At 45.4% G+C, this 15504-nt stretch overlaps 1 protein-coding gene across 1 annotated transcript; it reads right to left on the bottom strand.

Annotated features, from left to right (window-relative positions):
• Positions 1–8066: 8066 nt before the first annotated feature.
• On the bottom strand, positions 8067–15224 carry LOC123109714 (protein MAIN-LIKE 1-like). Its single transcript, XM_044530410.1, has 7 exons — positions 15084–15224; positions 14893–14989; positions 14395–14488; positions 9710–10899; positions 9524–9634; positions 9263–9425; positions 8067–8561 (listed from the first exon to the last, which is right to left on the bottom strand). The coding sequence occupies exons 4-7, from the start codon at positions 10894–10896 to the stop codon at positions 8223–8225; spliced, it is 1800 nt and encodes a 599-aa protein (XP_044386345.1). The 5' UTR covers positions 10897–10899; positions 14395–14488; positions 14893–14989; positions 15084–15224; the 3' UTR covers positions 8067–8222.
• Positions 15225–15504: the final 280 nt, after the last annotated feature.

The following is a 15504-nucleotide window of genomic DNA, read 5'->3' as shown; positions in this document are numbered from 1 at the left end:
TTCCCAACGAATCATTGCGTTCCAAACCACTCTGGTGGGATTCCGGCAGAATCATTGCGTCCCAAGCAGCTTTCGGGCATTCAGGAAGGAAGAACCAATCTCGATCATCATCGTCGAGCATCTTTGGAGTTTGGACAGATCAAAGCGCCGTCTCCCGCCCCGTTTTCTCTTCTTCGCTTTTGGTCTCCGGTCTACTACAAGAGTGTGGAGCGGTCAAATTTCTTTATTCCAACCCATACGCACACGCAGACGCATCGCTCGGCGGTCAATCGGGGGCTCGCTCGCCCGGAAGTGGTTCCGGGCTGCTTCCTCCCGGCGAGCAAGGTTGGTGCGATTTTCGGTCTACCGTGACGAGCGCGTACGGCACGGTCGTTTTCTCCGGGTGCTTCGCGTCATTTTTGGCCGCCGGTAAACTCGTGGTGTACAGTTTCGGCAAATGAAAATGAAAATTGGATTTTATTGGAAAATGAAAATGAATTTTTGAAATGTTATTCAACAATTTTAGTTATTATTAGGAATTCTACACTTTTTGTCAAAACTTTAGAGCATCTCCAGCCGCGCCCCCAATAGGCCCTCCCCAGGCATTTTTGCCGCACCGGCGCCGAAAAAACGGCCCAGTCCCCCCCCCCCCCCCCCCCGAAGCCCGTTTTTCGCCGGCTCGGGCCGAAACTGGTGCCGGCGGACCCAGGCAAGCGAAAAGGGCGTGTGGGTCCGCCCTGTCGGCGAGTTGAGCGCCTCTTCCCGCCGTTTCTTCCCGCTTTTTCCCACTTCCCTCCCATTTTCTCCTTTCCTCCCGTCAATCTCCCTCCCGCTCGCCTCCCAGCCGGCCGCCATGCCACCGAAGAAGTACGTCGTCTCCCGTGCCGCGTCAACCGCGACCGCCTACGTCGCCCAGCCGAAGCAGAGGAAGCCGACGCCGCCGCCGTCCAAGCCGTCGGGCATGACAAACGCCGATTGGAGGGTAAAAGTGCAGCGACGGGAGACCGTCACCGCCGACTGGCGGAACAGGGCCCTCGCCAAAAAGGCCCGTGACAACGCGGCACGCGCGGTTGCCGCTGCCGCTTCGGCGGACCAGGCCGATGCCGAGGCGACTCGCGCGGGGATGATGAATCCCCCCGGCAACCACGCGCAGTACGCGCCCTGGGGCCAGCAAGGTGTCGGGTCTCCGTCGCCGGAGCCATGGGGATCGCCTTCGTCGGGCTACGCCGACGGGGATGCGCACGGTGGGTTCAACCCAAACGTCACTTTCCCTCATGGACACCCGGCCCAGCACACGCCCTCGCCCACCTTCACCAGCGTGCAGTACCCTCCATACAACTACTTGCCGCCTGCGTACGCGTCCTCCCAGACGCCCCCTCTCCGCCGTTGCGCACTGCCCTTCTCGCACCTTGGCGACGCCGACGAGACCGAGGCCGACATGGACGACATCATCATGGAAGGTTCGATCGCGGCCGCCGCGTCTCCCGGGTTCACCGCGGATGAGACGGTGGATCTCAGCGGCGGCATGGACGACGAGCTCGGCTACGTCTACGGCGACGAGGAGCAGGAGGAGCAGGACGAGGAGGACGAGGAGGAGGAGGAGGAGGAGGAGCCAGCGATTGTTCCGGCGAGGAGGCGCAAGAAGAAGAAGCGTACGACCAGGTCAGGCGAGCCGCGCATCAAGTGGGCATCCAAGGAGGAGGAATGCCCCTACTTCAAAGGCGTCTACATGCAGCGCGGATCGAAGGCGATGGCGAACCATTGGGGGCGTATCAGGGGGCGTGCAACAAATGACATAGGGTCGTCGAGGAGGTCGCCGCTCGCCCGGAGAGCGACGCCAGCATTGAGGATCAGGTATGCCACGCCGATCTCTCGCCTCTCTTCGCCGTGTGCGCCCGCCAACTGTTTGTTCGTCCCCGCGCAGTTGCTGCGCATGTTCGGCCTGTATCGGCAGAGCAACAATGACGCCGAGTTCAAGTACCTCCACGTTTACAAGCGCATTGACAAGTGCGAGAAGTGGGCACAAGTCCGACCAATGATGCCACCGAGACTGCCCGCAGCACAGAAGCCACGCCGCCAAGCACAGAGACCCCGTCAAGCCCGCGCACGCCGACGCCGGAGGCCGACCTCGCCGCCTGATGCGCGCTTTCGTCCTTTCTGCTTTTTGTACGCCGAACTTTTCATCCGATCGCCGATCTACTGGCCGCTTGATCGCCGGATTGTGGCGTCTATTTTGGGCGCGGGAATGACTATGTTTGAATTTGCCGTGGCTGGGGACGGCGCCTGGGGGCGTGGCTGGGAGCTAGGCCGCCCCCAGGGACCGAACGAGCGCCGGCTCGCCCCCAGGCCGCAGTTTTTTGGCGCCCTGGGGGGCCGAACGGCTGGAGATGCTCTTATGTTCTCTTTTTTCATTTTATGAAGTAAAGAATTTTATTTATTATTGTATATGCATTATAACTTTTAGGTTCTTCAAAATCATTTTATTCCTGCATTTTCATCTTTTGATGATTTGGTTGTTCTTTTTGTCATGATTGGGTTGCCATACCTTCAAAACCACCACCACATCATCAGCCAAAATGTTGAGTGGTGTGAGGGACCAAGTCCACTTGCTATTTAAAGTTAGTGGTAAACATTAAAATTGGCAATTACTTGAGAGACCAAATAAAAGTATGATACAAGAAATAAAATTGGTAAATTGTACACATACCAAAAAAAAAACTGATCACACATATGACTTTTTTCTTCTATTGACGACACACACGATATTTCCCTACCAAAGAAACCATCACACATATATCATTTCTGTGAGACAACCTATCTCTCACCGGCCTAAAGAATCCATGTCTTGTCTATGGCGACAAATGTGGTAAGGATTTTGGATAGATGTGGAAGGCCATATGAGGTCTCAGATATGGCTCCGATTTTAATGGCAGTCCAGCGAACTGAAAAATGGAATTGCATAAAATATTCAAAATGAAGTAGCAAAAAACTCAATAAAAAACTGAAATGTTATTTGAAAATCAGGGACTTTTGAAAAGAAATAACATGAAGGTGCATCAATGAAAAATGCTACAATTGGTTGAAATTGAAGAACTTAGGAAAATGGGAAATAAAAGTTTGAAATGCCTTTGAACAAAATTAATTACTTTCATAATTCTCCTTTTGGTCAGAGTACTTTTTTAACCTTCTATTTTTTTCATGTCATAAAGTAAACAACTATATTTAATACCATATTATACTTTTTAGCCATCTAGGTTCTTCAAAACTGCTTTTATTCCTCCATTTTCTTACTTTGATGATTCGATTGTTCTTTTTGTCTTGACTGGGTTGCCATATCCTCAAAACCGCCACCACATCATCAGGCAAAATATTTTTAGTAGTATGGGGACCAAATCCATCTGCTATTAAAAGTCAATGGTAAAAATTAAAATTGGCATATGAAAACAATTTAGAGACCAAAATAAACTTTATCACACATGTACCTTTTTCTTCTATTGACAACACACACTTTTCTCCTTGCCAACAAAACCATTGCAAATATATCATTTTATTCCTTTTTTGAATAGCCCATCTCTCACCGGCTTAAAAAAAAACTCATGTCTTGTCTATGTCGACAAATGCAGTATGGGTTTGGGATAGATGTGGATGGGCAGATGAGGTATTGGACATGGCTACCATTTTTATGCAGTCCAGCAAACCAAAAAATGAAATTTTATAAGATGTTCAAAATAAAATAACGAAACATTATTTGAAAGTCAGGGACTTCTGGAAGAAAATAACATGAAGGTGCATTAATGGAAAATCTTATAATTATTTGAAAATGAAGAATTTAGGAAAACAGAAAATAAGCTTTTGATGGCTAGAATAATCTTCTTTTTATGTTATATTTTTCCATTTTATAATTTAAAATTTCTATTTAATACCGTATTATACTTTTGAGCCTTCCAGGTTCTTCAAAATTAGTTTATTCATGCATTTCTTCTATTGATGATTTGGTTGTTCTTTTTTGCCTTGACTGGGTTGCCATACCTGCAGAACCACCACCATCAGGCAAAATGTTTTGAGTGTGCGAGGGACCAAATCAACATGCTATTGAAAGTTGATGGTCAAAATTAAAATTGGTACATAGTTAAGAGACCAAGATAAACTTATGACACACATGACTTCTTTCTTGTATTGATAACACACGCGATTTTTTCCTACCAACGAAACCATTGCACATATATCATTTTATTTATTTTTAAAACAACCTATCTCTCACCGGTCAAAACTCAGGTCTTGTTTACGGCGACAAAAAATGTGATACGGGTTCTGGATAGACGCGGAAGGCCAGATGAGGATTTGCAGCTTAGGAATAATATGATCCCCTTTTCTAGCAAATTCATATTTTGAGTTTAAAATGTCGAGGACATCCAGAAGGATGAAAAAACAACTGGAGTATAGAAATTAGAGTGAGTCTTGTATCATCATGTTTTTGTGAACTTTTTTGTTGTTTTGTATTTCACGACATTTTTTTGGAAGCCATAATAACATATAATAAAGGAAATATGTATTCTTAGTCCGTCATGCTATTTTATAGAAAACCCCCTGATGTTTATGACATTAAACCCGCAGTATATCTCAAATGTTTTTAAAAATACTCATATCTTCTAAACTGTAACTTCAAATTTGACATGTTATATATGGAATTTGATTAGAAAAATATATAGAGTCTGAATATGATGTTATTTTACCTGTTAACCATTTAAAAATATATTATCTAAGGTGCAATCTTAATCAATAGTGTATTATCTGTCTTTCTTTCATATCAATACTGATCCAGATTGTAGACGAACATCTCAGCAAAATCGGAATTGGAGATGAAATTGAACATCACTTGCTCGTTTCTTTGTACGTATTAAATCTACATGCAAGCCGTGTTTAAATAGAAGACACGTGGAATCTTGAATTTGTGCTTTTGTATACAAAGACCATCTTTGTTTGGGCCGTAGCTACAAATACTCAGATTATAGACCACCTTTTGCAAATTAAGAGCGTGTGGTATTTTTTTTCTCCCGGTGCAAAGCACGGGCCATTTTGCTACTAATAGCATATTTGGGTTGTGGAAAATGTCTCTGTTTTGTTACACCACAAATCAGATGAAACTTTGACGAAGCTTGAAATCCGAAAAACAATATTGTGTTATTTACATGCGAGAATGTTTTAAAATATTTTTAGGTAAGTACTCCCTCCATTTACAAATATAAGATGTTCTAACTTTTTTTGAATATGATGTATATAGACAGGACTTAGTGTGTGTTTACTCATTTCAGTCTGTATATAGTCCATATTAAAATATCTAAATCACCTTATATTTGTGAATGGAGGAAGTACTAATTATTTTTCTCGGAAAGAGATGTGAGCCCGAGGCTCATTATTTGTTTTCGGTGGGGTACCCCCAACTCCAGCTGATGATAGAACAGGTGCATGGTAGGCCTTTTCACGACACACGGCCTCAGTCACGAGAGCCTACGCACTGATAGATCGAATTCCCTTGCATTATTGTGCCCTCTCGAAGTGGCCTATCGAACAGTGTCACACATGTTGATTGACCTACCAATCTACCATAGAAAAGAAAAGGAAAACGATTGGTTTGAGGATTTTTTGTCCAAAAGGACCCCCTGGCCAACAGAATTGCCAAAAAAGACCACATGTCAAAAATATTGTCAAAAAGGACCCCCTCGCTAGTGGCGGCAGGCGCGGCAGGCGACACGTGGCGCCTGCCGCCGTGCCAGGAGGCGGCGGGCCCGGCCGCCACCGCAGGAGGCGGCCACCCCTTGCGAACGGATTATCGGCAGTGCTTCGCGCCGCGACGGAACGGGGCTGGCCAGGTGGGCCCGGCCGCCACCGGGTGAGGCAGCCTACCCTGGCGCGGTCGGTGCCTGGCCGACAGGCCCTGCTGAGAGCGGGCCCCGCCAGTGGGCCCCGCCGCCACTGGGTGAGGCGGCACCCCTGCCGACAAAAAAGAGTTGCTGCTGCACGCTGACTGCACGGAAGGCGAGGTGCACTGTTGCTGGCGGCATCTTTGCATGCGCGGGAAAACGACACTGATTCCGTGACTCACGGCGCTGATTCCGATACAAATTTCGCTCTTTCTGATGATTCGAAAATTGACGCTGATAGCCTGCTTTTGCTTTAGTCATGCGCGGCGACAGGTTCCCTGTTGCAGACTTAGCTAATTCCCTCACGCGTGCTGGCTATTGCTTGAGAGGACGCGACGGCACTGCAGAAATACACTCACTCGTTGCGGGAATCCGAGGTTCCCTGTTGTGCCGACACTACAGGGATCCTAAAATATCCCGCCTAATTTCCTCTGTTCTCGCTTATTTTCTCGCCATCATTAATCGTCTGAGCCTATAAAAGAAGACACCGAGGCTCTCGTCCAGCCATCCTAGAAATCGCCAGTGCGCAAAGTGTGTAACACATTTTTTCAGTCGATATGAGTTTGCCTTATTCAGATCAAAGCATTAGGCCGAGGAAAATGAAGAATGCAAGTTTGCCTCCTGGGGTGGCAGTCCTGCGGTGTTGGTGTGGCGATCTTTGCAAGGTGAAGGAGGTGACGGATTTTTCTGATTGGTTGGGCATGAAGTTTTTCATGTGCGCCAATTGTGAGGAAGATCCTGCCGTAGCTCTTTCAGAGTACGACAAGCCTCCGGTATGCTTTAACCATCACGAATAGATATTGTTGGTATTTTCATTGATTCTTTAGTAACATTCTTGTTTCTTGTTGTAGTCTCCTCCGCCTCTGTGCATGTACTATCGTTGGATTGACACGGAGAAGCCGGCTTGGGCAGTGACTGAGATTCGTGAAAGAAGTCGCCGTGCGTGGAATAGTTTATTTGCGGAAGAGCGACGCGAGAAGGCGGAAGCTGAGGAGAAAGCAGAGCAAGAGAGAGAGTTAAAAGAATACTATGCGGAGCAACACCGTTTTTTTCAGGAAATGGAAAAAAAACAGGGAAGAGGCTCGTCGCATGGAGGAGCAGGAACGACAGCGAAAGGAGGCTCGTGAGGCTGAGAGGCAGAGAAAGAAAGAAAGGGCTCGTGAGGCCAAGGCAGCAGAAGAAGCTGGCGATGGAAAAGGAAAATATCCACGCTGGACTCAGTAGATTCTTGTGGTAGTATTTTAAATTTCGCAATCATTTGTATCTTTATTTCTGCACTTTAATGTAGCTTTATTTCAGGAGTTAAATGTAGGTTTATTCCTACAATGTATCTTATTTTCAGTTGTGCCGTGTCGTAATGGAAAAAAATATAGTTTAAGAATAAAGTAGTGGCATTTTCTTTTCCTCCACTAATATCGAACATCGTGCAACAACTACAAAATAAAATTAAGATAGAACATAATGCCCTACAATAAGAGAGTACAAACTAATAATGCAAGTACATCCGAATTAAACGGTAGAACTGGAATAAAACTACATGAAGGCATCATCGTCATCCTCCATCGATGCAGAACTCTTGCCCTTCGAGGATGTAGAACTCTTACCCTTGGACGATGCAGAACTCTTGCTCTTCGAGGATGCAGTACTCTTGCCCTTAGACGATGCAGAACTCTTGCCCTTTGATGATGCAGCACCCGGAAGCGGCGGCATGAAGATATCATCTTCATCCTCGCTCTCCTCAGTCCATAAAAATGGATGATTTTCTGCAGTCCTTCTGAAAGTTTCACTCTTCGGCTCCACTACATTCTTCCACCTTGCACGCAACCTAAAAAGTTCTTTACGTACCTCCTCATAGGTCCTTTCAGGCCACCCAGACCTACATAGTTGGTGAGCCAACTCATTCATTATGGTGTCACTACCGGTGAGTTCGTCCCATGGAACTATCCTATTGTCCATCCTGAAATCGGTAGCTAGCCTCAGAAGAGTCCTGCTCATCCCAGGGTGAAAACTATGATCGAAAGGATAATGGGACATCTCGACTACACTACACTCGAATGCTTATCCACCTCCGTCTGAAGGGGGTTTTATAGGTAGAGAGGAGAAAATGGCGGGAAAGAACGAGTGCAGTGGAGCGGGATAGTATGGCGGGACATATAGGCGGGAAAAATTGTTCCTGACTGGTGCATTTTTATTTCAGCAAACATAGATGTTCAAATCGAAAAGTCTGATACACACATATATAGATACAATGGGTCGCGCACGTGCATAGATGAATCACCCTACTTTACGATGACCACCTGGCCTTTCCTTACGACCGGAAGGTCACAAGCGATTAGGTGGCCGGGTCACACGAAGACCGCGGCCGTACTCCAATTCGGCTTCATGTGTCTGCGAGTCCTGCGTAGGTGGTGGAGTCGCGAATCCTTGTTGCGAACCTGAAGCGTAATTGTAGGCGTATGGTTGTGACTCCGGGGGGATAAAAGATGGGCCAATAACATCCCCTCCGAAGAACTCTGTAACTAATGATGTAACCGTGTCGCCAAGATCATGTGATGCTCCCCGGAGGCCTGTGTTGACGCCATGATCATGTGATGCTCCCCGGAGGCCTGTGTTGACGCCGCATTGGGTGTTCTCATCGCCCCAATTAACATCAGGTGTGTCCTGCACATAGAAACATTTTAAACAAACTGTTAGAGGATAATATATGATATCATTGTAAATGCATTGAAATGTAAACATGACTACATGAGCATATCCCTCTCCTATACTGTCTGGCCATTGTACTTGGTGCTGGTTTAAATCTGGTACACGAGTCTCCTCGGGCATGGGGATCCCTCGCGTGGAGAGAAACGGCTGAGATCCCTCACCTTGGGTGTATGCATCATATCCTGTGTACGCATATGGGTTAGGGGAAAGAAACTGCTCGGGCATCGAATCCAAGCCCGTGCCATGGTCCTGAGATGTCTGCCCCTGACGAAGCTGCATCAAAGAAGAGCGATGCAGTGGTAGAGATGAGTCATGTCGTGGCAATGTCGTTCTAGTACTCGGACCCTCCCCCCATTGCTCATGGCTCGTACGCGCCTCGCTCGGTCTGGACGACGGTGCCGCACTCGGTCTGGCTGACCTCGCTACCGGCATGTATGCTCCAGTGGCAACGTCGTCGCCTCTACCGCATCTGAACTTCTTTGCCACGAATTGTTGCAAAAGTTTCTGGAATGTCTTGCGATATGGGCCCTGGGCCGGCATGCTATCCGTAGCCATCTACCCTACTTCGTTGACATTTTCAAGCTGAACAATATTTGAATGTTATTTAGTTCAAATGATTATGAAATGATGGACCTAAAAAAGTTACAAGTGATTACCAGGTGGTCACGATAGTAAGCTGCATGCAGCTCAACATGTCTCCGCGCCTGCTCCTCTTGTGTGAGATGTGTTGGTATAGTAGCTGGCTGACTGGCCAGGCTAGCACGTGTGTTCATGCAGTACCACTGCTTGTACGCTTGATCTGTACTTCCATCGTACGGCCTGCAAAATTAAATAATTACATAAACCGTTGTGATGAAAGCAAAGCATCTTCACGCATCGTATGATCATCGTAAAAAAATAATGTACATAAAATATACCTAAGTTGACACACTATATCTGCTAGCGCTTCATTTGTCCACTTGTGTACCCATTCACTGTTCTCTTCCCTCCAATCGTATAAACTCCAACCCCTGCCCATATTGGTTAGCCTGCAAATTATGTAACAAAGTGTGAGTTTAGTAAATTAAAAATGACACTAACTATTTAGGGATGTCACATCTTACTTATGTGTTTCCTCGTCGATACGTCTGGGAAAAGGTGGTGGAATTTCTTGATAGAGACCGAACTGTCTCATTACACGCTCTGGGTTGTAAGGTTCAACACACCACAGGAACAATAAGTTGCAGCGAGTCAGCCAGAATGCACTATCGGTCAACATGCCTGGTGTGAAGTGTCGAGCATCAAAGACCATTTTTAGCTGGTCCTGAGTCCACGGGTTCCATGTGACTTCTGCCTCATCAAGTATCTCAAACTGCTGGTGGTACATAGGGTAACAATTTTTCGCAATATCTGGAGACCAACGTTTCCGTGCCTTTGTCCACCTGGTGGCCATAGTTGCGCTAGCACCCTCGCCAAAGTCATATGGGTATATGGGTTGTACTATACGAGGTCGTCCTACAGGGAGGTATTCCCAGGACCACAACTGTAGAAACTCATAGGCGACACAAAGTAATGGAGCTTTTTGTGCGAAAGAGGTTTTTTGCGTGGCATCACACAAGCCTCTGTATGTATGAGATAGCATGGCAGAACCGAAGCTGTATTTTGGCTGCTCGGGTAAAGGTTCATCTACCATATTCTCTGCAATGTAGATGAGACCAGGGACAACAACGTCCCCATGTGAATTTGAAAATAGATTCCCGAGGAGCCACAACAAATATGCAAACAGATGTCTTTTTCTCGTCTCCTCATTGGCGAAGCTAGATAAATGAAGAAAGTTATCACGAAGCCAGACGAGTGGGATGCCCCGAGGGTTACCAGAACGTTGTGATTCTGGCATTTCCATCCCAAGACGGGCTGCTATATCTAATGCCCAAGATGGAGACACTCGTGGAGAGACTACCGGCTCACCTCTAATTGGTAGAGCAGTGATCATAGAAACATCTTTCAGTGTAGGTGCAAGCTCCCCAAAACGAAAGTGAAAGGTGTGGGTTTCAGGTCTCCACCGGTCAACGAGGGATGTCAAAAGGGATGGGTCCGAACGTACTTGGTCGTCGCATGATGTGAGCCTAGCAAAACCTTGTAGTCCATAAGCGTCAAGGTGAGCAAGGAAATGATTGTGTATTGGCCATGTTTTCTTTATGGTTCGAAGTCTGAAAGGCCGATAATCATGCTTAGTATTTGGTTTCAAAAATAGGTGGCAACGGTGCCCGGCGTCATGGGGCCCCTGCAAAAGCACTGGCACTTCACCCATAACCTGCACACAAACATACAAATATAAAGAGAATTACGAGGAAGACAGAAATACAAATGCAAATCAAAATTAACGTAAAAAATACAAAGAGATACGATTTACATTAATTATCTGAAGTTAACATCAGGAGTACAATAATACAAAGAGAATCAATTTAAATTCAATATAAGTACACATAACGAGTAGAAATATAAATAGACATGGCGAGTACATATATATCAACATCATGTGTTGTTGTTGGCTCGATACGGGCAGTCTTTGCGTAAATGTCCAGGACACCTGCAAACGCGGCATCGCCTTGGTTCTCCCATCTGGCTATGGTCCATGTCATTGCGATGACGCCTAGACTGACGTCGTCCCTTTGCGGTTCTCATCAAGTCGGTGTTTGGAACCCATTTCGGCCCATCTGGCCACAACATTTTGTAGTTTATATCAATGCCCCAAGCCCAGAACTCACCGTTCCAAGTGTTGTACAGATTGTACATGTTGAAGTACGGCGATATGTATGGCTCGACGCTGATTTTTTGAACAGCAGCCGCCCGGAGCACATGACTGCAAGGGTAGCCCTCAAGCTTGGGCTTGTTACAAGTGCACTCACAGGAGGTTGAGCCAAGGGTGACAGCTTGCTTTTTTGATCCTCTGTGGTGACCCTTAACGTACTTGGCTCGCACATTGACCTCCCACTTATTCCTAAGTGCGTCCATTTTCCTGCAGCCATGACTTTGGGACTTCTTTGCTTTCTCGTCCAAATGTCTTTGCATCTTCTCGGACCATGGCTTGTTCAATTCAACTTGTGCTTTGGCGACGGTGACCCTGTCTGCAAAGTATGACAGGGTCCGGTTCCAAGTTTCTTCAATTAGGGCTGTGATAGGCAGTGCTCGCACCCCTTTAAGAACACCATTGTACACCTCTGACATGTTGCTGGTCATTATTCCATACCGAGCCCCGGTGTCGTGAGCCTGCGCCCACTTCTCCAAATGAGGGCAATTCTCGGTGATCCACTGGCTCAAATTTATGGTCGTCCTACGACCCCTCCGGTCTTCTCTCTGCGGCAAGGCCGCGCGGTCGATCTCACCATTGATACCTGCCCATATCGCATTCATTTTGGCTGGAGTTTTTTGCATGCACATCCTCTTGAATAACTTGAACCAATCCTTGTTTTTGAATTTGGAGTAAAAGTTTGCTGCCAAATGCCTCATGCACCACCTTCCCTCTAGATCGGGCCAGCCCCACTCTTCTTCCGACGCCTTAATTATTTCAAGAGCGCTTAATAATCCAGTGTTGCGATCAGAAATGATGCAAACACCTTTACGCTCTTTCACGACACCAATCTTCACGCAGCTCAGGAACCACAACCAGCTATCTTTGTTCTCGCTCTCGACCAATGCATATGCAATAGGAAGAAGCTGATTATTTGCATCCGCTGCAATCGCCACCAATAGTGTGCCCTTGTACTTTCCAGTGAGAAAGGTACCATCAACAGATAATACCGGGCGACAGTGCCTGAAGGCTTGTATAGTCTGGGCGAATGCCCAGAATAAGCGGTCCAGGATTAGCTCACCCGGATTCATTGGGTTTGGACGTTCTCTCCGCCAAACTTGAGTCCCCCTATTAGCACTTGCTATTTGATGAAGCATTCTAGGGGCATAAGAATATGCCTCCTCATAGGTACCATACAAGTTCTTGAATATATTTTCCTTCGCACGCCTAGCCTTGCTGTAGCTAACAGGGAATCCAATTAGATCCTCTGCATCTTTTTGCAGAGCTCTAACACTAATGTTGAGACTTTCCTGCACAATTGTTTCCATCGTCTGTGCCACAAATTTTGCTGTCACATTGCAGTGATCTGAAAGAGTCCCAGTTTGCTCACAGGTATGCTCCACTATTTTTGTGATATGCCATGACTGACATACCCCAGGCTTCAGTCTAGCGAGAACTCTTCCGCGGCAACCTTTCGCGGTGTGGATGCATATGACCTTCAACTCTTTTTTATCAGACTGCTTCACTCTATGCTGGCGGTGGATGCCGATTGCATAGCTACCCATTGCCTGGTAAGCAGACTTCTTATCTGGGAAAACTTGCCCAACCTCCAGGCTTCCCGCTCCTAGGCCAGAAGCAGAGTGAAATTCGTTGGTGATGCTCATATCCTGTAAAAACCCAGGTTGCAGTGCCGCCGCGACCGCCCTCTGAGGAGGAACATCTTCTTCTCCGCTTGACTCCGAAGACGCAGAAGAATGATCATCATCATCTAGCGCCTCCGGCAATCCCTCCACGTGTTCGCTCATGTCAACGGCCGCCGACCAATATCCTGTGTCATACACAGGCTGGCCGCCCGTCGGTTCCGATGGTCCGATGCTAGGGGCTGATGTGATGGCCAACTCGACCTCACCACCCCTGCTACTGCATCCGGCAACATCAGTGACTGAAATGAACTCCACATACACCATCGGCTGACCATACATTGAGTTATTGGGATTGCTTGCAAACCTCATGTACGACCCCCACGACCGATCACCTGTGACAGGCCGCAAACCCCAACGGGCAACTGTCCCATCATTTCCTCCGTCAACGACGAAGGCCTCCATTGTCATTTTTTTTCCTGCATCACTGGGCCAAACACCGCTCGGATGCACCTTCTAACCGCTGCGTAACCCACGTTAACCATGTCTCTCACCACTACTGTAGTCGACTCGCAGAAGGACACATCCACCCCGCATGGACCGTCGCGTAAGACGTTCCCATAGTACACTACTAAATTTTCCATAATACCTAACCAACATACATGTTACATTTCAAATAATTAGTAACTGAACATTTAGTAACGATGACAACATTTACATATCTTATGACTAAAATAATAATCGTATTTTCGTTATAAATATTCGGTTTGTTTTTAGAATCAGTTGCTTAGACTTTAAGGGGTTGTTTGGTTAACGGGTATTTACAGATCTATTTTTCTCAAACTTGTCTATGAGCGTAACAAACTAAAAATCTGTTTGCTTTTCTCTAACTACCCCAAAAATATCCTAAAATAGTTCTCGTAACATGCAAAAACTTAACTTCTGGAAAAACGACTATTAGTAAAATATGGTTTTCTACATAATTTCCTTACAACAGGTTATGACAAAACTGAGGGTAAGTACTCGCTATTCAAACAACCACTAAACATAATATTACGATAATAACATTTAAATATCATATGAGTGTCATTTTTCTTACAACAGGTTATGTCAAACTATTTTTCTTACAACATGTTATGACAAAACTCATGGTAATTACTCGCTATCCAAACAACCAGTAAACATAATAGTACGATAATAACATTTTAATATCATATGAGTAAAACATTTAGTTTCTTTCGGCTTTATATAATTTTTTCACATCATACGATAACAATCATTTATCTACAAATAATAATATTTACAGCAACATGCACATTATTCACAATAGTACATTAATACAAAAAATATTAACAAAATTACAGTGTCATTTTTTTACCTTAGCTCCAATATGGATGTGCTTGCAAATGCAATTAAGCGTCAAAATAGTTCCAATAAATATCCGTCGCCAGTACTATATGAACGGAGTCAACCTGTTATCACATTAACATCAATATTACACACGAATTTTTCTTCCTGCTAACAAAATGGAAACACAATTTCTTCAATCATGTCTTCTCCTCCTTGTTTGTTACTAAGATGAATTATTTTACCTAATTACATACATCATTAAGTACATTAGCACCTAATCTTAACATATAAAATTTAGATTATTGCGACATAACTATAGACTTATTAATAAACATACCGCATAAAATAACATACCACATGAAATAACATACCACATGCAATAAAAAATATTGTAAATGTTGTATCTGTCGTCTGAAATTATTTCTAACCTCTACGCACTAACATTGCATAGCTAATGACGAGCTAAAAGACTAACTAATTACCACCCTGCATGCACAAATAAATAAATGTATTGCAAAGCTCATACCTTGATCTTCAACTTCGTACTTCACTTTCGCAACGCAAATCCTACTCCTCAAGCTCTAAATGACTCCAAATGACTCCTTCAAGTGCTAAAATTATGCCTAAAACAACAGAGAATACACACTTAGGAACTAATAAAACAGAACAAAAACATCATGCATGTGAACGAAACCAACAAAAATGGATAGATCTTACCTTAATCTAACTTTTCTTCAACTTCATCATCTTCGAAATCAAACTCCAAATCGACCAAAATCACGAGTAAAAGTGGCTACCTAGTTTTCCTTTCTGTCTATGTATGCGCTCAGAGAGAGTTAAGAGGTAGAGGAGGCAACCAGAGATATGCGAGAGAGAGTGTATGCGCACGGAGTCGCGGATGTGCGTTTAAAAAGAAGAGGACCACTGTATTGTCGGCAGAACAAATCAGAACTCACCTACCACGGCATCGGATTTCAGCATCGCGGTGTCTCATCATACGCAGCAACAACAACGCCTGAGTGCTGTCGCTTCGGCTGGAGAAATAGACGGAAGCGAGAATCACGCACAGCTTTAATCAGTGTCGTTTACGTAGCAATCAGTACTACAAAGTTTAGGCGGGAATCCAATCATCGAAACT

The sequence above is a fragment of the Triticum aestivum genome, chromosome 1B (assembly GCF_018294505.1).
Source record: "Triticum aestivum cultivar Chinese Spring chromosome 1B, IWGSC CS RefSeq v2.1, whole genome shotgun sequence".
Lineage (NCBI taxonomy): Eukaryota > Viridiplantae > Streptophyta > Magnoliopsida > Poales > Poaceae > Triticum > Triticum aestivum.
The sequence above is the reverse complement of the archived record's forward strand: the minus strand, read 5'-3'. Positions and strand labels throughout refer to the sequence as shown.

Coding starts and splice junctions, on each gene's coding strand:
- LOC123109714 (XM_044530410.1), bottom strand. CDS start 10,896: ATGGGTGAAGTGCCAGTGCTTTTGCAGGGGCCCCATGACGCCGGGCAC. Junction 9,426..9,523: donor GATATAGTGTGTCAACTTAG/GTATATTTTATG, acceptor TTAATTTTGCAG/GCCGTACGATGGAAGTACAG. Junction 8,562..9,262: donor CTTACTATCGTGACCACCTG/GTAATCACTTGT, acceptor TTCTATGTGCAG/GACACACCTGATGTTAATTG.